Source organism: Colius striatus, chromosome 1, assembly GCF_028858725.1.
Source record: "Colius striatus isolate bColStr4 chromosome 1, bColStr4.1.hap1, whole genome shotgun sequence".
Lineage (NCBI taxonomy): Eukaryota > Metazoa > Chordata > Aves > Coliiformes > Coliidae > Colius > Colius striatus.
Genome location: NC_084759.1, coordinates 112,841,843 through 112,869,546, shown reverse-complemented (window position 1 = coordinate 112,869,546; position 27,704 = coordinate 112,841,843). Strand labels below are relative to the sequence as shown.

The following is a 27,704-nucleotide window of genomic DNA, read 5'->3' as shown; positions in this document are numbered from 1 at the left end:
GAAACTCATCAAGGTAAATTGATGCCTCTCTTGATCCTGGATGTTGCTGTTAGCTGTCTTCAGCTTCAGAAGCAGGAGTAGTGCCAGGGAAAAGGTACAAAGCTCTATTTCAGCTGAGACATGCAATAAAATTAATTCTGCGGGAATGGATAAAAAAAACGATCTCCCAGCAACTAAACCTGAAGATGATCTAACTGTAAGTAGGTGACTTAACTGTTTCATACACTTCTTGACACTATTTGATCTTTTATGATCTAATAATTAAGTATTAAACTAAACGTCCCAGCTTATGTGTTATAACCTTGTTTTAACTCAATCTGAAAATGTAAACAGATGCCTGTATATCTTCAGTTTTGCTAGTAATAAATATTTTCAGACAACTGAAATAAAGAGAATGTCAGTGTGACAATGTAAGAAGCTTATATTGTTGTCATGGCAGCACATTTTTCCAAAAAGAAACATTTTCTAGGCAGGAAAGGCAACTTCAAAGTAAAGTGTTTTGCTTTTCCCTGAGAAGTCACAGGACTGGGTTATTTAATGAATGTTAACTGCTGACAAAGAAGTAATTAAATAATTTAGTGTGTGATGATAGACAAACTGCAATTTTAATCTAGAAACTGATTCTAGAATACAAGAATTAAGTTGCAATAGAGAGGAAAGCTGAATTAAGAGTTGTGATCCTTATTGAGGGAAGGGAACAGCTTAATTTCCCTCCCCAACTTTTTTTTTAAGTTTTGTACCATAAAGTGTTGATGATAAACTAATGTAACCTGGGGAAATATTTTAAATGTAGAGTATAGCATTTAATATTCCTGTGAATCCTTTGTAATAGAGAACTTTGCCAGGCAAACGTTGATTCATGAAGTGCATCTTTTAAAGTAATAGAGTTGCAGTAGATGCAATGAAGGCAAAAGTGTTTTCAAGTACATACTTACAGTCCAGTAATGTCAATCTTGAGCAGTCTTTAATGATCCCAGAGAGTAACTTTGTATCTAATTTTTGGGAATAAATCTGGTCAATTAGTTCTACAGTTGCACAAGGGAATGACAGGGAAAACTTAAACATAAAATATTCTTGGAGGAAGATTGATGAAGGCAGCAACTGTCCTGATTGATCCATAGTGGCCCAAATTTCAGATGTGAACAGAACTGAGCATTCATTGGATGGTCTCATTGAATGCCTGAGTGCATAAGGAAATATTACATGCCATATTAGAGCATTAAACAAATAGACAATTTGGTTTTCATGCTTGCACGGAATTGTACTCAGTCAGGCTTGTAAAAAATACAGAGATGGGCAAATTGAGTCTTCCCCAAGTGCAAAACAAATGCAGTTAATTGCCTACATAGAAGATATGAGTCTGAAATTTTTCAGTTCAATGTTTTTATGTTTTGTTTGAGAAAATTGTAAAGGGTACAACTAGGTCTTATTATTCTACTCATTGTTACTTATTACTCATTTTTATTCTCATATTTGAACATGCTCAACTCTCAAGTGAACGGTTGCCTGCCATTGTTTTTTACTACAGGACTTGGCAGGGTATTTGTAACAGTGTTGCTCACACTCTGAGAATACATAGAGCTCTCTTACTGAAGGCATTGTCCCACAGAGTTCTGAGTGTCTCCAGAGATGGAGCCTTCCTGACCTCTCTGGGCATGCCTCAGGTGCATGGCCCTCATGGTTAAAATACATAATTTTTCTTTTCTTCTTTGCCTCTTCCACCCCTTGCCCCCAGATGGAATTTTCCCTGCTGCCATGTGTGGCTGTTGTGGCTGTCTCTTCACAGTGTATCAGTGAAAAAAACATGTCTCTCTTCTCCATAACCCACCTTAGCTAGAGAAATCTCTAATTAGATTTATTTGAACTGACTTTGCCTTGTGGCCTCCTGCTAACAACTCCAGGCTCTCAGCATTTTGCTGCACATCATAAACTCCAGCACCTTGCCTCCTGTGGCCATCCCCTGGAATTACCCCAGTTTATCAGCTTCTCTATTACACTGATGAGCCCAAAACTGGACACAGCACTTCAGGTGTGGCTCTACAAGTGTTGGGCAAAAGAAAACAACTACTTATTGTAGATTATTTCACATCACTGTTTTGCAAATGGCTAGTGGTTACGTTTGGCATTTCCTAGGTGTTGAGCTCCACCAGCACATGGGTTTTGTAGCCACTATAAAATTAACATCCCACATCAATAACTCAGAGTGTAGCTTTTTTCTGAGTACTTTCTGACATCTGTAGTCTTCTCCCTACTCAAGGGAAATACAGTTAATAGGGATGAAAAATGAGCCTTGTGTCCACATCTTTTAGTCAACAATAGGACTTCTGAGAGGCTTCAAAAAGTTAAATAGTGGTAAAAAGCCTGGCAGCTTGTTGCAGCCTTTCTCCTCACTACCTACCCCTTGTAGCTGTGCAGAGGCTAAGAAAGGCCTGTCAAGCATAGGGAACAGCCAAATGTGCTGAAGACGAGATTTGTGCTGTCATATATGCATCTGTTGTGAAGTCTTCAGTGTATTTCTGTGTGGGCACTGGAAGGGATCAGTAACGGGACAAGGGTGTGTTCCTTGGCAGAGTGAGGCTAACTGCACCTTGAGCAAATCATATGCCGCTTGTCATCCTAGCCCACAACTGGCATGATATCAGCTCTGAGGAGGGAGGCGCACTTTGAAAGTGCCCCTAAAATGAATTAAATGTGTGTCTGCCTATACAAGTTTGGTGCAGAAACAATAGCAAAGATTTGGGTCATGAGACATTTCATCAGGTTGTATTACCAAACTGCTGTTGAAGAGCTGCCATTCTGCAGTACTTGTCTGTGTATACATCTCAGCAGCAAACAGTGCAAGCTACCCTCTAGTCTAAAGAGGGCTAATTCACTTTATTCTGGTGAGATACGCACAAGGACTTTAGCGTCTGTTCATATGGTTAATGTTGGGTAGCTGTTTCATGTTGAGCTGTTATCCTAAGGCATGTTGTGTTTTTGTGTCCTTATGGAATAGGGACTGACTGTGCTCTATCTGCAAGTGTCTGGAAGAAAAGGACCTTATCTTCTGACAGTTATAGTTGTATAAATGCAGCAACTGGCAAATTGATGTGGGAATTTCTTTTAGGTGTTGATCAATCAGTTGCTATTGGAAATGTTTCACGTTTTTGTTGCCTTTCACCTTATTTTAGGTAGCCAACATCTCCGTCCAAAGGGTAGCTGCAGAAGATAAGTTGGCAAAGAGGATTCTGGCAATGAAAAAACATGGCAAATTGAAAAAAAGAGATAAGTTGCTGTGGAATTTTCAAAACAAAATAATTCTCTTTACCCTCATTCTATTCATTTTAGGAGTTGTAACCTGGACACTATTGTGGCTTTTCATTGGTGAGTTGCTGAAAGCTCATGCTGATTTCATACATCACTGTCTCTAACAGAACTTTCAGTTGGGTTAGAATCTCACTTGTCTTAAAGGCTGTTTCTAAAATAAAGATGGAACTTCTTTAAATGGGGCCTTGAAAGACTTTTGGTCATCTTTGTTAAGACTTCAAGCAGTTGCATTAACAAGCAATTGTAAGAGCAGGTATAGCTGCCAGCCTTAGGCCATTTGACTTTTTAAGTGTTTTGTCAGACTTTTTATTTTCACATGTACTAGGTAATTGTGCAGACCTGACTGTTCCTATGAACTTGATTCCTCAGATTTTGACTTCTGCTGTGTTTCTTGGCCTGCTGGAGTTCTTTGTATTTGCACGTAGAGCAGATTTAAAGAAGTTAAAGAGCCATAAAATACAGAAGGCAAATACTCATTTGAAGACCTGTAAAAAACTCCAAACAGGACAAGAAATTATGATCTCTGTGGCATATTTCCTGCTTGCTTGATGTGTCTAAGTCATCAGTAAAAGCTACATTCTCCTCTTCAAAGCCTCAATGCTAATATTGCCTGAGATTCCTTAGGGATGCTCCAGAATCTGGATGCTAATGTTACCTTCTTATACTGGTTTAATTGTACGGTGGTCTTATCTTCCCCTGCATGGAACCAGGTGCTCAATTAACCTTCGTATTTTGGTACTCATCTAGAACAGTTTGGCTCTGAAAATGTAGTGTTCACTTGATAGTCCTTTCCACTGTAAGGCTGAAGAGATTAATTTGGTTTAGAACTTAATCAGAAAAAAAAATGTTATTGAGGAAAAAAAATTAATTATTTTTTTCAGACTAACAGTCGTCTTTGTTTCTTGCAGTTCAGGCAGAAAACAAAGATGCATTGTATTTTGTTGGACTGTTTCGTGTCGCCAACATAGAGTTTCTCCCTGAGCATAGGCAGAAGGAGTCGAAAGAATTTCTCTCTGTGGCACAGAATGTGCAGCATGTGGTAAGATGAGTGGGCTGCTTGGCTAGCAGAAAGATCAGAGCTGTGAACAAGAGGTGTGACTTTCAGGTGCCATTGAGTCTGCTGTGATGTTCTGTTGGGTTTTTTTTTTTTTCTTTTTTTTTGCCCATCTGGAAGATTATGTAAAAAAGGTGGCTGTCTGGAGGTAGGAAGGAAGTGAATGCTTTCAGCTTGTCAGTCACAAAGTGAGGTTTGAAAAGGTCTGTTTGACTTTTATGTTTATAAAAACTTTTGTACATTGCCCCTCCCCCCCCCCCCCACCAAATTGGAGTTTATAAATAGAACTCTACAATAGCCCTTCCAAACTAAATTGTCATTATTGAGACATTAAAACAATGAAGTATTTTGTATTTGAATTGGTATCTGCTGACAGTTTTCTGCCTTTAAGCCTCTATAATTACCTTAGAGCTCTCAAACATGTTTACATTTCCTTCTGATAGTAGGCATTTTAAAGACTATTATTCTTCCCAAACACCTTGCATCAGTCAAAGCAGAAATAGCACTCTGTTGTAGGCAGTTAAGGCTGCTCTACAGTGGGAAGAGAGGGGTGGGAATCTTGATTAAAAAATGATCTGACTTTAAAGACATTTGGTGTAGGGAGGAAGATACATTAATGCCAGGAAATACAGCACTGTCCACATACAGATTCAAGCCATAGTATGAAAACTGCTAAACAAAGAGAAAATGAATAATGTCAGATGCAACCAAGAGATTTTAGAGTAATTGCTATGTTTCTTTCCTAGTACGAACTCATGTTACTATCTTCCAGCTCTATCTTCTCCTCACCACCTCTAAAATCTGTATCACAAAATACTTGAAAGCAGAGAGTCTAGTTTGCCTAGTCCTGCATGTTAACCACTGAAGCACTTTCAGGCAGGGGTAGTGGATGACTAGCACAGGACTTATCCCTACCCTGCTTTCCATGGATCATCTCTAACCTTTGAGCCCTGTGTCTTGTCCCAGAGCATCCTGCTGTTGGTGCATGTAGTGGCAAGAGGTGACAGAAAACAGGTGTGAACTGCCACTGTCACCACCACCTACTGCTTGAACATAACTTGGTAGACTATTTTCTTATCTGTAAACTTTGCCTGAACTCATCAATGGATTTTACATTGCTGAAACGGCACTTCTTGGTGACATGAGTGTTGACTAAAATTGTTAGTAGAGATATGGGGAATTTTGGGGAGTTTTTTGTTTGTTTTTCTCCTTGCAACCCTTTTGTTCATAACTCCCACCCCATACACCCTCAGAGTGGTGGTGGAAGAATCTCTTGGGATAGGCTTCTTTCCCCTTTGATAGTAACAATAATATACATGAAATCACTTGTCGCTTAGTTGGGAGAAAGATTGAACTCCACTAGTTTTATTTAGGTCCTTAAAATCATTACTCAAAATTCATGTCAAACACTAAAGGTCAGTGACTAATAGTAATGCACTTTTTAAGGCCTTAATTTAAAAATAACCTGCCTTTTGTTCCCTTGGGCACTCCTTTTCACCATGAAGCAGCAGGATGAGGTCTGAGCAGCTTGAGGTACATGCCACCTTGTGGCTTTAGAACTATGCCTCCTTCAACAAGAGTAATGAAGGTTATTGTCATGCTGGTATCCTCATACATATACAAATAACTGGTGAAATTGAGAGCTTGCTTTCCCCAAAGTTAATCCCACAGCATGAAAGGAGCAGAGTTTTTTCTTCTCCATGTGTACTGCACTGTGTATTGGAAAGAAATACACAATGAAGAAAATAGAAAAATAATTGAAATGCAAGAAAATTCCACATAAGTGTTAGAAAAAAACCTGTTTAACTGTAATGATGATCAAACACTGGAGCATGTCCTCCAGAGAGGCTGTGGAGTCCCCGTTCTTGGAGACACTTGACTGGACATGGCCCTGAGTAACCTAGTGTAGTTGATCCTACTTTGAGGAGAAGGATTGGACTAGGTGCTCTCCAGATGCCCGTTCCAAGTGCAGTCTTTCTGTTATTTTGTGGAAAAAGCTCTGATATATGCTGCTAACTGTGCCTTAATACAAACACACAAAATATTATGAGCGTGTGCATACTTCCTGAAGCCTGGACCTAAGTATCAACATCAGGATACGGAAGGCCCCTTTTTGATGCTTGCTGGGCAAAGAATTTGCACTCTTTTCAAAACTCATTTGTTACATTTATTTGGAAAAAGCATTGTTGTACATGTTAGATGGCCATAGGCAAAAATTTTATGTTTCCTAGGGATATTGGACTCAGTACAGGTGCACTGCAGAACTGATCTGTTCATGTCTGTTGCTCTGCCTAGCTTGGTTACTGTATTTCTGGAAATGTGTGCAATTTGCATATTCTTAGTGGAAAAGAGGATGTTCCCAGGAAAGCCTAGGCATGTAACGTCTCTAGTTGTACTTGATTTTCCGAAATGCTAAATCTTCATTGGCTTAATACTTTCTCTTTCAGATGAACTTGGTCTACACAACTTCCTCTTTCTCCAAATTTTATAAGCAGTCCACAGTTTCAGAAGTCAGGTAATATTGTGGTTAATGTAATTGTATTTCTGCTGGTAGTACATAATGTAACAAGCCTACAAGACAAACCTATTTTTGGTAGTTATGATTTCATGTCTTTGCTATGCACTTGTACTTACAGCAAAATACATTTATAACCTGTACCAGTTCGTTTCACACAAGTAAGGGCAAACTAAAGTCATCTAAGCAGTTCGTTGTCTGCCAGGGGTATAACGTAAGGTAAACGGAAATGAAGTCCCTAAAGAGGTTTTGTGATGCTTTGACTGATAAATTGCACAGAAGTTTAACCACTTAAACATGCTGTTAGAGCAAAACTTTGTATTAATGACCAAGCTGCACGTATTTTATAAGTAACATTATAAGTATAAAACAGCTTCCTACTAACAGAAAAATAAAGTACATTTACACTAATGTTACATATGCAGTTATTGCTAGAAGATTAGTTATTTCAATCCAATGAGCTTTAGAAGACAATCCAGCTCTAATTCAAGTAGATAATCATATTTTCCATAGATCTTGAAGATCAGGAGCCCTTAGGAAGTTAGTCTAGTGAAAATTCCCAACTGAGCATGAGAAGTGTTTTGGCATTTGAAGCATGGTTTGTTGGTGTTTATTTGGGGATAAAAATTACAGTCAGTGTGTCAGAGCAACAAAGCAAGATGTATGTAATCCATACTCTTCTAAATTGGTACTCGAGAAGTTTGTATTGAGAGTCTGGTCTTCAGAAAAATTTAAACACCGTGATAATCTGTAAGATCTTTGTATTTCAGTAACAACAACAATGGAGGCCTCCTTATTCATTTCTGGATCGTGTTTGTGGTACCACAGGCAAAAGGCCAAGCACTGTGTGAGGATTGTGTTGCTGCCATTTTAAAAGATTCCATTCAGACAAGTATCATTAACCGGACATCGGTGGGAAGCCTTCAGGGCCTTGCAGTTGACATGGACTCCATTGTACTTAGCGGTTAGTATCAGCCTTTAGCCCTTCTATCAAATATGAGATTCTTTTCACCGTATTATTAAAGATGAAGTAAAATATTATAAAGCCGCTCATTCGTGAAACTACTCCTGTGCCATTCCTGTCTGGGCAAGAAATTAGCAATGAAGTATTCAAGTATCTGCTTAATGTAATTAGCCACAAAATGTTGCATGATTTTCACCTCTATGAACAGAGGACGGACAAGTTTCATTCAACTGCTCTAACTAAAATTCTGAAAAGTTCAGAATGTGTCTGAGGGTGAGAAAATGACCTTCTCGGTAGCATTGTCTCAGTCCTGCAGTCAAATTTGACTGCTTAATTGACATGCAGTTTCTTCTTGTCTTGAGAGTACTTTTGTCTGACATCTCCAAAGCTGCCTGCAGAATTTGCAGAAATAAAAGGGTATTGCGCAGTCCTCCTTTGTTGTCACAGGTGTTTTGTCCTGTGTGCTTAGTGTTAGGATTAAAGAGGTGTGACTGAATTCAACCCTACATTCTGATTTTGAGCAGGTGAGAAGACTCACACATCTCTCTTTCTGTGCAGCAGGTCTTCGGTCAGATTATTGGTCAACAACAGGAACAGGTAATTCACCCTTTTGTCAGCTTCCTATCAGAGAATCAGTGGAAAACAGAGCTTTTAGTTCATATCTTAAACTCAAAAACACTGATCAGTGTTAATTTAAGATTTAAGCTCAGCCTTGATGTATATACCCTGAGTTGCTGTTAAGAGTGACCAAGAGTCTTGCATGTGACAAATATATAAACTATCTGCCTTTAGTCTGACTGGTAATTTTTTCAGATGTACAGAGTAGCATGGTAGGAAATAAACTCAGTCATTTTTTTTGCTATTTCCTCTGTGTTGAAGAGAAGGTTAAGTGTTTCTAAAAGAGGCAGTACTGAATGCAAGGCTATTTATTGGCTTTTGAGGTAGCAGTTCATCCTTTATCCTTCTCTACTCTCTCTCCTCTCTTTTGAATGAATTCCCTAAGAGAAATTAGTTTAAGCAGTTCATTTTTTTTTTTTTCTGGGATTATCGGAGATACTAAGTATACACCTGATAAATTTCATGTTATAAACCTCCCAGAAGGGTTCTTTGGTAGTGTGCAGGGATTTTACTAGCAGTTTAGTACAGCACATCTGCGTTTACTGGTATGTGGAGTAGGTGCCTAGAGAAAAAAAAAGGTAGATACCTAGGCTAGGTAATAGCATGCTAATCACTTTTGATGCAGAGAACTGATAAGTCTCTGTCTATGCAGGATCTATGTGGGTAAAGACTGCATCCAGCTTTAGTTGCAAGCTGGTATGCTTGCACTACTTCTAGTTCCAGAGCTACTTCTGAATTCTCTGCACCCTGCTCCACACCAGGAATATGCTAGTCACATTATTAACTACTTAGTAGAAATAGTGGTAGCTGCATAATGCTAAAGATTATGATCAAGGCTGGCTTTAAGGGTGAGTAAATAAACACAAGTAACTATTATTAAAATAATTTAATTGGGAAGAGATAAGAACAGAAGATCTATGCCTCAACCAAATCTTTAAATGGTTCTAACTGTATTTTGGTTGAATGGTATGTGACCTTCACAGATTGTTCATGAACATTCATAGCATTAGTTTCAAGACTGTAAATTATAAGTGGAAGTCAGACAAAGCCTGCTACTTCCTGTCTTGATTCAGCTGCTGGTTAAAAGGCCAACATTTAATTTGAGTCAACAATTGATAGTGAACTTTCCCAGTGCTTTAATTGGCATTCCATGATATAAACTACTTCAGAGGCTTTTTAATAGCCAGAAATTAATGCAAATATTTTCTTTGGCTCCTATCTTCCATAATTTGCTTTTTTGTTCTTCTCACTTTTCAAAGAGCTATGTTAAGAGTTTTAGTTATGACCAAAACACGACAAAAAAAAAATCCCTAAGGTTTTTGCTGAATAGGAGCTTCAATTTTGAATTGAAATTAAGACCTCAATATTTTTGGCTCAAAAGGAACCCTTGTTTCAGCTTAATGGGAAAATTGAATGCAAGTAGGGTAATTCTGATAATTCTTATCTAAACTGTGACACAGCTTTTTTTTCTTGGCCTTTTTTTTAAACAAAATTGTTTTGTAGGGTAAGCTGTATTGTTTATGTCTCACCATACTTCTGTTTCTAACAGTGACTTCTAATGCTGCAAAGGTTTTCAAGACTTGACTGGACAAACTCCTGGTCTGAATTAATTTTGACCAGGATGTTGAAGAAGAAAGGTCCTAGCACCCCTTCAAACCTGAACAAATTAGTGAATCTGAATCTTGTGGTAGCGTTTATAGCTAAGTTCACAGTAAGACATTGGTAAGGCTGATACCTGGAGAAAATATCAGAGTAATAAAAGATTTAGCTTGATTTCTATTTTATTTTTATTTGTTAAACATATACTTTTAGCTGTAAGGGTGAGCAGTTGATCGCTGCCTTGGTGAACGTTTCCCAGGGAACAGTTATCTAAGTACTTTATCTTCTGAGAGCACCACAGATCTTTAACTATGAATACCTCTTGTGCATAATGGCAGTGCTTTTGTTTGGATACTCTACAAGGGCTTGTTTACACCACTGTTTGCCATGTTCTGTACTTTTAGGAATAGACTTTTTGTTGACCATGGTCTTGTAACTAAGGTGCAAAGACTGGAACAGACTACTTTATTTTCATGTTTGACTATGCTTTCATATGTTGCTTTAGTTTAAGATTATATTTAGTATTTTTTGTTTATTTGTTTCATACTCCATGCGTATTAACAGTTTTGTAGTGAACGTCTGGTGTTTAAAATGAGACATTTCCACAGGAACAAATTGCATGTATGATCTGTATGCTGATCGCCTCCATGAGCGCTTTCCTCTGGATATCCATGCTACCTCAGTGGGAACGATCTGCTATTTTAAGCTGATTGCGTCAGTGGGCCATATCATTCGTCTTTCCATAGCATCCCTTCAGATTGAAGCAGATAACTGCATCACAGACTCACTAACCATTTATGACTCTCTGATGCCAATCAAACATAAGATACTGTACCGGTGAGTATAAATTTGGATTGAGAATTCATTGACAATAATTTGTTTTGGTTTTCATGTTTGTTTGTTTTCTGTAGATTTGTCAAGTGCATTTTTGGTGGGTTTTGGCTTGTTTTGTTGAAAATACTCTGATCTCCATGTGTTATGCACACCTGGCAAAATAATGCTTTTTTTAACAAAAGTGTAAAATTTGATCTTGCTAGTAAAAGAAACAGTTAAATATTCTTTACATTATTATTTTTTCAACTGGAGTGCATCTTCACCTAGCTACAGAACTAAGGGAGTTTCACACAGTATTGGATGGAATTTTCTGTTTCTTTTCAGGAAACAGTGGCTAACTGAAAGAAAACATCAAAATTTTCTCTACCAAGCAAACTCTTCCTTATGAGGATTAGTATTCTATAGATGAAGACCAAAGTTCTAAAACTAAGTCTTATGAATCTGTGGATACATACTGTCATTCACTACTTCAACGCTTTTTTTAACTGCTCTATTTGAGTAGTTCAGATTGTTGTTAAAATCTATAGTTGAAACTCTGATGTGTTGAAGGATGTAGGCTATGATTTAAAAAAAAAAATTATGATTTTTCTTTTTTTTGTTTTCTTGTCTTAATGATCCATGCTGGATCATTAAAATGTTTGGAGATTTTTTAATTTGAAGTTGCTGGTAACTAGTTACGTAGGGCTCTGTCAAGGTGAAGACAGCAACTTCATCAAGTAGACAAACAGGTCCTCAGTGTTTTGACCCCAGAAATCTTTTTCTCTGGCTTTCCAGCATGTATGTAAGTCTCCAAAAAGACTATTGGCTTTTTAGTCCTCTTTGAGAGCTATCCTCTAGTGATCTGAATCATTCACTGGCCTGTCCATAAAACAGCAAATGGTGTTCACTTACTTGTTACTGTCAGTTAGAGGTCTGAGGATATCTGCTAAGTAATATATATGGAAAGTAACATTATTTTTTTAATGAGACTATTTGAGTGGATTGCATTACTCATTCCTGACTTGAAGAATAACTTCTCTTTCCCACTCCCCAACACCAAGCTGTATCTGTTGGTCAGCATAAGAAATGCTCTCCTTCTACAAGCCTTTCTTTGCTGTTAGCTTCACTTGTTTTTGTTTGGAGTGAAGTCTGCAAGCCAGTATTAACTCCTAGAACTAACCATTCTATCTTCCTTCTCTTATTTATGATTTCTCTTAAAATAAGAGGTGACTGAGTTGCTAACTGGCCTTACAACATGTACTTTTGTGGTTGAGGCCATGGTGTTTTTACTCAGCTTTGAAGTAAGTAAACTCTGCATCTTTGGAAAATTTATGCACAGAATGAGGGCAATGTGATGAGGTTTTCTTTTGGTTTTTTGTTCTTTTTGTTTGATTGTTATGTTTGTACTCTCCTCCTTTTCTCCTCAGAGCTTGTGAACCAGATGATTCATTGGTGTCACTTGTGTCCACAAATAATCTCATGCTGGTAATGTTTAAGGCAGCACAAATAAAGGAACCAAAGGAATTCCATGGCTATTTTGAGGTCATTACACAAGAAAGTAGGTTTTTTCCTCTATTTTGCAATGTGTTTGTTGTATTATTTCTATCCTAAGATCCCAAAGTGGTTGTCATGTTCATGACTACAGATAAATAATTCCTGTATCTCAGTTTCTTTTTATTATGTGCCTGTCTCTCTCCTTGATTTCGTCTGTATTATGGAGTGTCTGCCATCCTTTTGAGTAAATTAATCTGTGCAGATTAACTGTTATTAAGTGAAATATGAAGGCAGAAGTCTGAAAACAGCACTGACTGAATTCATTTGGCCAGAACTGCAACGTGCCAGTAGATGGAGTTGTTATTCCAGATGTAGCACCACTGTGGCCTCACTCCTGGTTTGGGATGCAGTGATGACATTAAAGGTGGAAGGGGTTCAGCACTAAAAACTACTTTCAGAAAATAAAATTTCAGTAGCTTTGTCACATTTTCTATTGGTCCCTGTCTCCTCATTAGCACAACGGAGTCAGTTGTATTTGTGCATCAAGTCCATCACCTGCTTTTTAATTGCTTTAAGATTTAAGAAGTGCTTAGATCATAATCACAAATAGTGCAAGGAATATCACACTAGTAGCATAAGGAGAAAAATCTAACACAATCTATTCAAAGTGTTAAAAAGATGCTGTATATTTTACATGTTTAGGGTAATTAATCTTTAAAATACCAGGATAAAAGCAGGTGATAAATTCCCCATCACAGAGCAAAGTTAAATTCAAGGCTGTTATTTTTTTCTTGTTTGGTCAGCTTACATTCAGGGATGGGTTTTCTTTGTTGGTTTCTGTGTGTGGTTTGGTTTTAATGGATTCTCTCAGCTCTTTACATAGTCATAAAAGGAAGTTTTGTCTTACGGAAGACTGGTTAGAATAGCATGTTGTCTATTTCTCTTAAAAATTATTGCATTTTAAGACCTGAGATTTTCGTGCACTATTGCAGCATGGATGTATTGATGTGTAACATCGTCCATGGAGTCTTGTTTGCAGAAGACAGACATCCCTTGTCTGTCTATGTGTATCACCAGGAAGGATAACTTTTTACAACTTGAACCCTGATAAATAAAATTCCCAAGCTGCCCTGTTTTGCAGTGGAAGTCTTCTGATAAATTTGGATGCTTAACTCACTGAATAGCTTTGCTGGAAATATTTTAAGATTTACCAACTTTTGCTTCCTTTTTTTTTTTTTTCTTCCTCCCAGAGTGTGGAAAAGTAATAGTGACAAAAGAGAAAATTGACTATGAAGGGAAAATCACAAGTCCCTATTACCCAAGCTATTATCCTCCAAAATGTCTTTGTGTATGGAACTTCCAGGTAAAAAGGATCTCTTTTTCTCTTGGGCACTGTTTTATGTTTTGTGCTCACAGAACTTGTAAATATACAGAAACAATTATGTAAGGAGTAACCTACATACTTACAGATGTGGCAGTTGTGGAAAGGATGCAGCTGAATTGCTAGCTGTGCTCAGGTTAGGATTTTTTTTCCTGTGCACTTATTCTTATAAAAGAGAACATAGTACCTAAGCTGTTCTGTTCCAAAGGAGAAGAGTTGAGATAAGTTTTGATGTTTAGCCTGCAGAATTACATCACAGCAGAGAATGTAAGACTTCATTGTGTTTAATTCAGTCCTTCCCACCTCCAAAAACTTGGGAGGGAAAATAGTATGTACAAAAGGCTTCTCTAGAAGGTGCTGCTTCTCTAACATCTGTATTCTGTCTAATTTGTTATTCTTAATGAATTTAATTTGTCTTCTAAGATGATCTATCTTATTGACACAATCACACAGACAGTTCTTCTCCTGGTATCCTTTTTCTGTTACTTTTTTCAGGTACTTCCATTGGAGCAAATTACTAAAAGTTTACATCAGTTTAAAATAGTTTTGTCATACCTTATCTGATGACATTAGTGTTTCATCATTGATACTACTAAAATATGATCTTTGATTTATGGTTTGCCCTTCAATGTTTTCCTCTGTAAAGAATGGATATGATGTAGTGTGCTGTTTTCTCATCTTTCTGTTTATGTTGCTCATGTCTATTTGAATCAGAACAATCTGAATGGAGCCCAGTTAGCCATGACCTACAGTCTCTTCCTCTTCTAGAAAGCTAAACCAATTACCTTTTTCCTAAACTTCACATCTTTATCCTGGACTTCTGAGCGAAAAGTTTCTGGACACTTAACGTGGGCAATCCTCAAGACTTATTTCTCAAAACAATTCAATTTCCCAGTAGTTCAATGCTGAAACTTTCCTCATTTCCCAAACCATGTTTTCTGCAAGAGAGAAGGAGAAAAATCTCCCTTTCTGGATTCTTGGCCTGAAGCTACCCTTGTTTTTAAAGGAACGTTGCCCTGTCTTGCAAAAATGTTCTGTTCTTTTTAGTAAAGGAAATTGTAACTAAATATGAACCCTCATGACACTGTTGGGCTTAAAAATATTTTGTAAAATGTTAAAGAACACTTTGCTAAGTAGGTGCTAGCAGAAGACCATAATATTGTGGAAGAAAGAACTCCTAGCCTTACAAAGATGACACAGGTATTTGGTGCAGTATTGTAGCTAACAATCCACTGGGCTTTGTGTCCTTACACAGGTAAATTTGGATGGTTTTGAGTGCTTTGATCTTGATACAAAAGCTACTTTCAATAGCCAATGGCTTTTTGATGATGAAAGGACTGTTGGATGGAAGGGAAGAAAGCCTGCAGCTGTAGCAGGGCTTTGCCAGCCCTTGCTTTTACTCAAGAATGAATAGCTGGCAGGTGTTTCAAGTGCTGGCGGTTGATCTGGTCAAGTCCGCACAGCTCCCAGAGTATGGCATTGCCAAGCACTGTAATTGCTGAAATAAGTCCTAAGGCTTTAGTGTCATATGTCCGTAAAAGGAAAAAAACTGCTTGTACTATCTTTCTTGTTCACAATAGACTCCACAGAAGAGCCTTGGTATAGCTCTGAAGTTTCATAACTATACCATCAGTGAGAAGAATATTAAAGGATGTGAACGAGGATGGTGGAAAATTAACGAACGTATGTAAGTATGTTTGCATGAGTAATTAAGCCAATGTCATAAAAATAAACCTTCTCATCACTACTGCAGCTCATTCGGACAGTTTCCACAAAGGTGGAGATTCTTCACTGGTGCCTCTTCACATTTATTCACTTTGGCTGATGATATAATGGAATCTCTGTAAAATACGTACACATATAAAAACATCTTCTTTTGAAAAGTAGCAGAAAGATGAAAGCAAGAACCTTTGGTACTCTCTGAAGAGAAAGAAACGGGAATAGTTGGGTGAAGGCATCTGTCCTGTGAACCCGAAAAGAATTCTGGGTTTTCAGGGATCGTTGAACAAGGTCTGTTAAAACCCTTTAAAGTGTAACTTAATTCTATGATTGCTCGCAAGGACAACAAGCCTGATTAACTTCTCAGTGAAAGCTGTTACAATAGGGTTATTGGGAATAGGAGAGTAACTGCTTCCATATTCCAGTCACTGTCCCTGGAAAGAGAACCCACCCAGATTGTCTGTCAAGGTACCACTGTATTTCTTAAGTGACTTTTATTAAAATACTTTAAAGTATTTTCAAAATAATTAAACTCCCACAGCTTTCCCATGCATGTTGTCCATTCCTTTTTTCCCCCTTCAATTTTTAAAATCATCTTTCAATCACTAGGTGATGAGGCTAGGTTAGATTTAGGGTGCATTTTGGTTTTTTGTTGTTTTTTTTTTTTTAGGAAAAAAACCCCACAAACCTTGTTCAAATTAAAAGCTCAGTAAGATCAGACCTGAAACTGAATTTCTGAACTCACTACTGAAACTAAGCAGTCAGTCAGGCCTTTAAGAACATAACTGAAAGGACTACAGAGAGGATAATAAACTTTCTCTATTATTTAATACTATGTTGTACTTATCTAGAGAAAATTCAGTTTGTCTGAAGCTCTTAAAATTGTGCTTTGATAGAAATTGGTTGCTGGACTAGATGGGCACATAAAACCACCAGTCAAAACAGACCACAATAGTTGTGTTTGTGAAGTTTTTTTATGTTCTTTTTATGACACAGTTGGAAGTATTTGAGACACTAGGAATGGCTGAGATTTGATTTTTAAAAAAAGAACAATCTTCAGAAAAAAGAAGATGATGGATTCTTATTGTAAGGATTCCTTATATGAAAGAGCAGCTTTTAGATAAGCCTACCAACTATGTGTTCCACAGAATCAAATGGCAGAACATGACCCTTAGAAATGTGCTTGGGGTTACTTTTGAAGTATTGGACAAGAACATATGCTCCCGTATGCTGATTGTGATATAAGTAGACCAGGACAAATTTTCCTTTGAAAGTGTCTTTTTCACTAAAAAGATGTATTTTGAACCTCTGTGATTGTCTATTCTATGTCTACTTTCCATGGAAAAAAATCTGATTTAAAGCATGAAAAATTTTTATATTTAGGCACCCTCTTCCTCCCTCCACTCCCAACTGTTAATGAAATGCTGGGGAGGGGACCCCACGTTTTCAGCTTCCTGAAACTGCAACTTCCAGCATTAACATTCTGCAATCTTAGGTTAAAAGGGTTGAAAAGCTTCAGGAGGTTGATCTTGGTAAAGAGAGAACGCTACCATGGAGATGGTGCAGATAAGGTTTCTTCAAACCTCCAGGGGCAACTTCATTTAATAGAAGACACTGAACACAGCCATGCAGTTCTTCCAGTGGATGTGCAAATGTTCCTCTCCCTAGTTATAGGAGTTACATCTGATGCAACTGCTTTTGCTGAAATTCTCATAGGTAGAAATATCAGTGAGCCTCTGTCAGAGGTTTATGTGAACAAAGAGATTGACAGTGTTGTACATTTTTTTTCTTAAAGCCATTGGTGGAACATACTGTCGCCTCCACTACAAGGCGTGTGTATATACTCATCCCCTGAAAAGTTATCCCACTCCCTGCTTTGACATATGGGACAGGATACTCTTAATTATTTTCTCTCTGTAGCAGTGGCACAGACTTACAGATAGTGCCTTGCAACCTCTGCTTACCATGGAACTTGAGAAACAGCTAGTAAAACCAGCAGTAGAAGGCTCTCGAGCATCTGTAGCTGTCTTACAAATCCGACAGGCATATGGCATTTCTCTCTGTGTACAGGAGACTGCTTCCTTGTTATAGCTGTCTCATCTCTTCCACAGATGGGCAGACTCTTCATCTACTTTTGGTAAGATGAGGCTTTTTATGTACCTGGGAAATGGTCAATGTATCCTCCTGTTTTTTAAAAAATGCTAATAAGGTTTATCCAAGTCATCAACAGAAGGATAAACGTAGAAAATGTCTATAACCTAGTTGAGGGGAATCAGATGGTTAGGTAACCTTTTGCTATCCACTTTGACAGGCTATTTTAGTTTGGGAACATTGATGACAGACACTAAAATGAGTGATAAGAAGACTTCCTGTAGCAGGAAGTCTTCAGTCTTAGCTCTGATAGATTTTTCTCTTTTTTTTTTTTCATATTGCTGGAACATTATCTCCTAGATCTGTTAAAAGAATATTCTATTTTCATCATGAGAAACATAGCACATATGGAAACACACGAATGAACAAGGCTACTCCCTATGACATGCTTCACTGGGATACACAATACACCCAGGAAACATCTATCCACATGGAAATCACCAGCCAATTTCCCTGCAATTGTGGACATGAAGAGTAGTCCTAGTGCAATGCCTGGTGCTGCCAGAATAAACAAGGGAAAAATTCACCTTTGGATAATAGTCTATTAGTCTATTTAACAATACAATAATTAAGTTTCATGTTCTTGTTCATTTGAACTGCAGTGTGTGACCTTGCATTGCTGTGTGTGGCAAGTGTGCTAAGAATCAATATAGCTGCTTTTGCTATGCTTAGACTGATAAGTACTTTTCTTGACTGGAGTCTTACAGCCAGTTATTATATTCATAAATGCAACTTTTTTTTTTTTTTGGTCATTTTAGTGGAACATGGAGAAAGGTCCTTATTTCTGCTTCTAGAACAACCTGTACTGGAATTTTTTGTTTGACTTTGTTTTTTTTCCCCCCCAGAATAGCATCTAAATGCCAGTTGCATCATCTTTGGTACCTTTGAAGGGGCAATAGAAATGCATTGGCAATGGATATGTTGAATGTTTGCTAATATCAGGATCCATTTAGGTTTCTGTGAGTGAAGTAGCACCTAGGCAGAAGCCCATGGAAGATCTTTACCAAACTGACAGATGTATACCCAAGTGATTTTTTTTTTTTTTCCATCTAGGCTAGTTATTTGAAAACAAGACTTTTAAAAGTAAAATTCCAGGTTAATGGTAGGTGAAGGCTGGGTAACTACACAGAAAGATTTGGTTTCCCTAAGTGTAATCCCCTCTGCCACCAAAGTAGCAGAACCAACTTTATCCCAATGCCATTATGCATTTTTCTTTGGATGCAATCCTCAAAATTCAAGATAAACTTGCTTTCCACCATGCTAACATTTTCCCTCCCACCAAAGTCACTGAAGTCTTCTCAAAAATCCAAACCTTTTGAAGACAAATACCACAAGTGATGGCAAAAGTACTCACGTTTGTCTTGATAAACTTCTTCACTACATCTCTATTCGTCTAGATTTTTCTGGCAAAACATTCTATTTTCATGTGTGTAGCCATGTGGGATTATGACCAGCATTTTGGGAAATTCTGTGTGCTGTTTCAGATTTTGGTTCTTAATTAAAGAATGGCAGCTGACTGTATCACTGAATTTCAGTGATGTTGACATTTACATTGTCTGTAAGAAAGATTTGGAGTGGAGGCTGATCTAGAACTCCACTGAACACTTTTAGGTACTGCGGTTACTATGTTGATCACCAAACAGTCTTCCACATCGCAAGTTCTGCTGTCAACGTTGAGCTTCAGTGCAGTTCAAAAGTCGCGGAGAAGCCACTTCTAGTGGAGTATGGCAGCTATAACATCAGCCAACGTAAGATGGATTTTATCTTTTTCAACCCATCTTTACATTTCAGACCTGTGTAGCAGCATGTTTCAGGTCCAGTAGGTTTAGGCAGGAATTTCTTTGTTGGGTTCTTTGGTTTTTTTTCTAATCTTACTAAGTCAGCTGACTAGCAAACAAACAACTTTTCCTAGCTAATCAAGGCTCTGCAGCTAAGGTTTGTGGGCATGGACAACACGCTCTATTTTGCTGTACGTACACAGTCTGCTCCTTTCAGCTCTGTCCTTAAAGCTTCCCATGTGGCTATGGCCATGGTGCAGCCAGTTGCTATTCTGCTATTCCTATTTCTTTTCATCCCCTGAGCATTAGAACAATTTTATATGTTGCACATATACAGAGTAAGTAAAAGGATAGTGACTTCATGATTTTATTTTAAAAGGCAAACATTTATGTAATTTATAAGTCACCTCAACATAGATTCTTGTAACCAAAGTTGCAAAGTGCTGCAAATTTTCATGATTGAAAGTGAGACTGTCTGTTAGAAGAAGATGGCATTCTAAGCTGTCTTGTGTTGCACCATAAAACATTGTCTGATTTGGTCCAGTCCTAGTGTAGAACTAGCGGTACATACTGAAGTAATAACTGAATTGAATCTCCAGAAACGTTTTTTCCTCTTTTTCTAAATCCCAGTTTTCAACATCTGAACTCAATTTAAGTGCTGGCAATGCAGATCATTAATCTTAGATCAACTTTATTGTTCCTTGGAACAGCTTAGTAACTGTAAATTGAAATGAGCTGGAAATGTTTGGGAAAACAAAACTTTTAAGTTATTTGTTTGCTTGGTTTTTATCTCCAGCATGTCCACCTGGACATTTCAAGTGTTCCACTGGCTTATGCATTCAGCAGTTGCAGCGCTGTGATGGGATAAACAACTGCTTCGATGAAAGCGATGAACTCTTTTGTGGTTTGTATTCACTTCCTAGAGATCTTGACTGGGAAAATCAATGAATGCATTTTCTAGTCTTGGAAGGCAGATGAAACACAGTGAAAGTTGAGGGGGAAGAATTTTCCAGTTTCTATATTGTGTTTAGGTACAGACTACCAGTCAGTCTCTTGAGTCCTTAATTCATAGTTTGTTAGCAAGGGACAAAACTAAGAATGAAGAAAGTATGGCACTGGAAAGCATGAGAAAGAAAGTTAAATGTGCAAAAATAGCTGTAACAGGCTATATTTCGCTTTTTCCTCACGTGATAAACGCCGGTAATGATAAAGTTCTGGTTTCTTTTGAGACAAGGTATTTTATTTTTGTGGGGAAATGACAAACTGATATCAATGGAGTAGATGAAAGTGGTAATAAACATCCATGGTGAAAAAGGATTAGAACTTTTGGGCACTTGGGGCAAAGTGTAAGCCAGGATAGGTCACTGAACTCCTTTGTGCTTTATTTTCTCCATGCACAATGTGGTACTCATACTCATCCTTGTACCATTCAGTGAAGCTATGGAAGTGCTAAACAGGCATAGTTAGAAGGGTAATGTGAGCATTACAAGGACACTTCTGTTTCTGCTTCAACTTGTGTTTTTAAAGTTGTCCCTGAGTGGAACTGTAACTCCAGCTTTGGGATACAGGACAATCTGCTTGCTTGCAATGGAATAAGTGACTGTGAGAATGGAAAAGATGAGCAGAACTGCACACACAGTAAGGCTACTCTCTTGAAAAAATTTTTCTCTCTTCACAAATTTTTTTCTCCCTTCTATCATCTATTGAATTCCTGACTTAACTACTGCATGCTTTATTCAAGAGGTACAATCAAATCTAACTCAGGCTATATAATTCTGATCAGTTTTCTGATACACTTGTAAACAAACTGTTATTGATCTTAAACGATTTATTTTTAATGAGCTCACAAACATCTGTTTCAACAAAGTACTGTCAGAACTATTAAGAACTCTGGATGCAAGATGAGGATCTAGGGTTTTAAAACTTGACTCACAGATTTTACCTCTTTAAAGCATAATCTGTGCAAATTAATTCCTGTGTCTGTTTTACCATCTGTAAAATAACTATTAAAATGATAGTTTCTCTGCAACAGTTCTCAGGGTTATAAGGTTAATATATTCAAAATGCTATGGAAGCTATACATTTAGCATTAGGCACATGAAAGTTTTTGACATATAACTTTTTAGAATAAACAGAAACCATGACATGAATGGAAGCACAACTGGGAAGTGCTGTAAGTAACTTTTTATAAAGAAAGTGAATGGTTTTGACCTCCTTGACTAAACATTCTGTATTAATGGTTGTAGGATACTTCTGCATGTTGACAAGAAAAACAGATTGAGTTTGAGTGGCCTGCTTTACTGAGAGCCACAGGGAAAAAGGAAAATGCCAAGGCTGTCGGGGCGCAGTTTAACTGAATACATTTAGTAAGAAAGGTTGCTTTGGCTATGATGTCTCATTTCCTATTTAATAATGAAATATAATGGAGAACGTCTTTCCAGAGTACTCGATGTTTTCCCTTTCTAACCTAACATTTGCTCTACAGCAAAATTTTTGCTACTGCATCCATGTTTGCTATTGCTATAGGAAAGAATAGGAGGAAATCTTTGTTCAGACTCAGCCAACTTGATGCAAGTCTTAATATAGATGCAGTTCTACTTGAATAGTTTATTATACTTAAAGATTGATTTAAGTCATCCCAGCCAAAGTTCTCTTTTGCTGTATTCGCTCCTATCTATTAATATATGTATGAATCTTTTATTTTTTCAGATATTTTTTCATGTGTTAAGCTGAGCCAATAGTCATTTTTCTCCCTCCTTTACAACTGTTTCAGGTATTCCTTGCACCAAGCACACATTTAAGTGCAGGAATAGCGTTTGCATTAGGAAACAAAATGCAAAGTGCGATGGGACTGTGGACTGTATTGATGGAAGTGATGAAAGCAGCTGCAGTAAGTCCCTCCCAAATGTTCATCTTTTTGAACTCTGAACTTTTTACACAATAAAGCCCTTTATTTCTTCCTGTTTCGAAGACGGTATAACTCATGCAGCAAGTACTGAGTTTTTATTGCATGCTCTCAGTGATAGTAGGGTAATGATCAGCTATCATTTTACTTCAGGTCTGGTTGCAGAATATCCTAAGTTCTTGTGGGAGGGGAAGCTTACTGTTATGGAAATCTTAGTTAACTGTAATGCTTATCACAGAAATGTTAAGGTTAATTGCAGAGTGAACTTGGCTAGCTAGTAAGGCATTTTTGCCTCTTGCAACAGTGTCAGGTATTCTGTTGGAGTCAGATTATATTTGGACTTCAGGAATGACAGCTGCAATGAGACGAGAATCACAAACTCTCCATTTCTCTGTCTTTTCTGGATGGTGAAGATCCAAATATTTCTTGATAAGAAGATAGGTTATAGTCTAAAATTCTCCTAAAATAACCTTTGTTCAAGCTTTTCAGTTTGTTTTGCTGTAAAGTGAACAGGTGGTTGTTATGGAACTAGTAATAAAAGTGGGGTTAGGATTACTTCCTTAAACAGAGTATTCTCATGTGTTTTGTTTGGCCCTCAGCTGTTTCTGACATGCTACTTGTATGTCAAATCTGCCAGTACTTGCTTTGGATTCAAGTAGGACATGTTAAAAGTCTAAGTATACTCCTACTTGTGTTCGGAAATATTAATGCTGCACTCTGAGTGCTGGAAGTGCCCGGAAGCATTAACAACTGTATGTAGGAATGTGGGACAAACTCCTGAGCAGAGGCTTCATGCGTGTACACTGGGGGTCAGCTTGAGGCCCTATAGGGGAGTCCTTCTTTTCTCTTCAAATTACAGTATGCAGCTTTTTGTGTTGAGAAATGACATTGGCACCTATGAGTTAGTAATATGCAACGTTTTCAGACTTTCAGTTGTTTCCATACAAATTAATTATTGGACCACCTAGTTTCTGTAATAACAAATAACCAAACAGCACATATGTGACTGCCATGGCAAACATTTTTCTTCTGTTGTTCTACCTTGTTTTAGCAAGAAATAAGTGTCGTGATGATGCTGAATTTCCTTCCTTCCTGATGGACTCCTTTCAGTTCCAGGTTGACAGCACTGAAGAGATGAGAGATTGTCTATTTTTATATATCCATTTTGATTCTTATTAAATTTTTGGTTCCTTTGACACGTCTTACACACGAGTGTTTAGAGGCCAGTTTCTGCAGCATGGTTAGAAAAGAAACATTAAGTTTCCCAGGCCATTGCATTTTTTTTTTTTTCTTCTTGTTTCAGGAATAGAGTAGCCACATAGAGAAGTTTTCTGATTAGAGCAGGGCAAGGAAGTAGATTTCAAAACATTTCCCAGTGCAAGATTCCTTTACACCCTCTGTAGGAAGCATTATCCTTAAAGGAAAGCACTGGAGATGGGGATTATAATGCAAAATCTCCTTTTCAGATTGTGGCAGCAGCAAGAGCAGCAATCCCATCTCTCGAATTGTAGGTGGTACGAACACTGAGGAAGGTGAATGGCCCTGGCAGGTCAGCCTGCATTTTGTGGAAGCCGCTTACTGCGGGGCATCAGTGATATCAAAAGAATGGCTTGTGTCTGCAGCTCACTGCTTTCAAGGAAGCAAGTAAGCAATCTTTCCCCTAACTGTCCTAATCATCACTAGCATCCCCAAGTACCTTTTAGCTTCCAGACTTTGAATTACACTGAGATGGGATTTGCCCTCTTCTTTTGCCTCGCACTGCTGTAAGCAGGTAGTTTTGGGTACTTTTTAAGAAATGGCTTGTTTGTTTGCTCCCCACCAGGCTGGCTGACCCCAGAGCATGGCGTGCTCACCTGGGGATGCGAACGCAAGGTCATGCAAAGTTTGTATCCGCAGTGAGGCGGATCGTAGTTCATGAATACTACAACAGCAGGAACCATGACTATGACATTGCGCTGCTGCAGCTAAGCAAGCCGTGGCCAGACACAATGAGCCATGTCATCCAGCCCATCTGCTTGCCTCCACTTTCTCACAAAGTCCGCAGTGGTGCTAAGTGCTGGATAACAGGTTGGGGTCAAAAAAAGGAAGCAGGTAAGTTTTATGGTGTCAGTTGAAATTCCTAGGTGAACAGCAGCCTTCACAGCTGGGAGTGTGTCTACAGGACACGTGCTGTTGTTGCATGGATGAGGTGCACAGAAAACTATAATATTTTGAATTTACTCTCCTATGGAAGTAGGTTCCTGCATGCCCAGGCCTTCACATGCTCTGGAAAACTATCTGCTGATGCTGTGGATCTGGAAGTCCTGTATGTTTGTGTTCTTAGCTAAGACTTGCAGGGAGCCATGCTTACTCAGAAATTACATGGTGTTTTCCTCTTTCTGACTTTTGAAGGTGTGTTAGCGTGCCTCTTATTGCTTGTTTGAAAGATAAATGTGATGCCTCAAAAAGAAAAAAAGAGTAGATATTTTTTTCCCTGTTCCCTTCTTCTCCTTTCATCAGTTTGTGCAATTGGATGGCAAAATCAGTCTTCGCAGTATTTTTTTTAATTACATATGAGCTTTATGAAACCTCAAAACAAAGTTTCATAATGTAATGCAGGACTTATATATTTCAAGATGTCAGTGAGATTTCTTTGGCTATATACAAATTCTGAGAGAATCAACTGGTGATACTATTAGAGCTGTTGTATTGAAAGGAACAACTAGGTTTCATTCCAGTTTTCTGGATATATGTATCTTAAGGAAAAGAGGTGTTTAACTGAAGCTTTCAGACAGAGGAGACTAAAGTTTGGGATACGTACAAGTTTTATATGCTGCCAAAAGAGAAATTTGTGTTCTATAACTCTGACTCATAATCTTAATTTTCACTTTCAGAGGTACTGCCCTAGTTCCAAATCTGTCTTGTAATGATCAAATGCCTTTGTAAAAGCCCTTTTCCTTTTATAAATAGAAAGAGAACAAATTAAGAAGTTGTGAGACATTTTGCAAAAGGCATTCGAAAAATTTATTTTGGCCAACCCTAGTGATAATGATACTGTATTTGGTGTGGACAAAGGACCAAGATTGTGTTAGACTGATGCCTGGTACTTAGAAGAGGCTTTTGGTGCTATTGCAGTTAGTTGTTTGGAATCTAGAATCACTTAGAGTGTTGTGGTATCTGTGACTATTTCCTGAAGATGTTTTGTATTTCAATAGACAAATAAAATGTTAAGCTCTGTTGAATCATCCTTCTTTCAATTTGTTTTCCAGACGATGAAGGTGCAGCAATTCTTCAGAAAGCAGAGGTAGAAATTATTGACCAAACAGTATGTCAGTCCACATATGGGATTATCACAGCTAGAATGTTTTGTGCTGGACTCATGTCTGGGAAAAGAGATGGGTGTAAAGTATGTATCTTAGCACACTTTGCATAGAGTTTATCTTTAATTGTTGCATGACAAGACATAAGAATTGACTAGCAGATGGTCCATACATTTCAGTTCTAAAAAACAGCAACGTAAGAGTTCTCTGTCAGCAAATCTGCAATATATCATATTTCTGATCTGGAAATGCTGAAAGATAATATATGTGAAATTATTAATTTAATTCCAGTGAATATTAGTAAAGCTATATATGTATGACATAAATATATAGATATTATAGTATATACTATATCATATTACATAGAATTTATATAACTATATATTTATTACCAATACAGTAGTTAAGTTACTGCTAAAATATAATAAGTATAACTACTATTTTTTGAATGGTGGAGATCTGGCATCTTAAAAATATTCGAGCCTTCATTGGTCTGCATGAAAGTGAGAAAGATCACAACGGTGTTCTCATGCTCATGCATCAGCTGCTTTGTAAAGATTGAAAAGACTATCGACATTAAGTGTAATTTTCACAAACTGGAGAATTTTTCTGCAGTTATGTGTATGGCCACTGAAGATACATCCAAGAAAAACATCATTTACAGGTCTTTTGGCTGCATTTCTGTTAAGGACAAATGATTTGTGACTGTGTCTGTCAGTTGTTGGAGCTGATAGTAATATTGGATTTCTGTTTGGTGAAAAATGGTTCAGCTTTTGTTTTGTCCTAGGAATTAAATAAAAAAGTTTGAAATTTTGACTCTCTAAATGCAAAATGTTATTGTCAAGGAAGAAAAAATAATCTTTTAAATTAATTCCTTAAGAATTTTGTGAGGCAATTCAAGATCATCCTACTTTGAGAAGTAGGTGGCTTTACTAGATTACCTCTTGATATTTGTTCCAACCTTCAGATCCCATAAAGTTGAAGCAAAAATGTTTGCTAGCTCTAACAAAATACAGGTCTAGAAGGCAGGCACTTCTCTTGTAAAACATTTAAATTTTACCAATTAATCTTTTGCTTTTGGAAGTCCTTTATTGCATCCAATATTTTAGTAAAGTTTAGTTTGCTACTAGCTATCTCTTTCAGAGTTGTAGTGTGTATATTAGTCTTACAGAAAAATATAAGCTTGATCCAAGAAATTTTCCCCAAATGATGACTCTTTTTTTTTTTTTTTTCTGAACCTCTGCCAATATATTTCTGTAAGAATATCTTGTAAAGGAAGAGTACTATTTGTTTTATCCTGTATTATGGAATTATACCATCCCGTATAAATTAACAGATTTATTTTTAACTGCTCTAATTACAGACGTTAATACTCTCAAACATTACATGCTGTTTTTTATCAACTAGAGGATGACATTAGGGGTTTTTCCTTCTTAAAAGCAAAGAAATCAATTGAGGGATTCAATCTGTTTCTTTTTTGCCTTTCATTTTAAAGAAGTTATATCAATATTAAATATTTTATTTACTGTACTTATTTTTCAACTTAAAGCTTAATATTTTTGAATTACTAGGTATGTAACCTATAAATGAACATACATATTAAGTAGCAGATTTGGGATTTAGTTGTAAGTTTGAGACCAGCAAACAAAATGTAAATTCAAGTGTAGTCCATGAGAAGCAATCTTTATTAGTGTCTTTAAAGAGTGATAGCTAGCCCTCTCCTCTGTGAAAGAACACTTTCATAGAATTATGCAATGCCATCTGCTTCAACTGAAAAAAAAACTTCACTGACTGATTTCTTCACTGATTTCTTGAACTGTGTTAATGAGAAAATATAATCACTGTTGGAATTACTCAGGCAAAATATTTCTTGTGGAATTTTGTCCAAGTTTCAATAATCTGTACAAACACATGCAACTCAATATTTTCTTTTTCAGGGTGATTCCGGTGGACCATTGTCATGTCAAAGCAATGGAAATGGAAAATGGTTTTTAACTGGCATTGTTAGCTGGGGTTATGGATGTGGAAGACCCAATTTCCCTGGCGTCTACACAAGAGTGTCAAATTTTGCACCATGGATTCATAAATATGTGCCTTCAGTCTTGTAA

At 37.4% G+C, this 27,704-nt stretch overlaps 1 protein-coding gene across 1 annotated transcript; it reads left to right on the top strand.

Moving 5' to 3' along the window:
• The first annotated feature begins 100 nt into the window (after positions 1 to 100).
• TMPRSS7 (transmembrane serine protease 7) lies at positions 101 to 27,704 on the top strand. Its single transcript, XM_061988688.1, has 18 exons — positions 101 to 196; positions 3,171 to 3,363; positions 4,215 to 4,345; positions 6,808 to 6,875; positions 7,646 to 7,839; positions 8,398 to 8,436; positions 10,665 to 10,893; positions 12,297 to 12,427; positions 13,614 to 13,726; positions 15,325 to 15,431; positions 19,226 to 19,362; positions 20,189 to 20,296; positions 20,920 to 21,030; positions 22,166 to 22,282; positions 23,764 to 23,941; positions 24,120 to 24,388; positions 25,546 to 25,682; positions 27,534 to 27,704. Exons 1-18 carry the CDS (start codon positions 146 to 148, stop codon positions 27,702 to 27,704), a joined length of 2,484 nt encoding a protein of 827 aa, XP_061844672.1. The 5' UTR covers positions 101 to 145.

What these genes read in the sequence shown, in the direction of transcription:
- TMPRSS7 (XM_061988688.1), top strand. Translation starts at nt 146, where the DNA reads ATGGATAAAAAAAACGATCTCCCAGCAACTAAACCTGAAGATGATCTA. An exon ending in TTGGTCAACAACAGGAACAG is followed by an intron (nt 8,437 to 10,664) that starts GTAATTCACCCT and finishes ACATTTCCACAG; the next exon opens with GAACAAATTGCATGTATGAT. An exon ending in TTTGTGTATGGAACTTCCAG is followed by an intron (nt 13,727 to 15,324) that starts GTAAAAAGGATC and finishes TGTTCACAATAG; the next exon opens with ACTCCACAGAAGAGCCTTGG.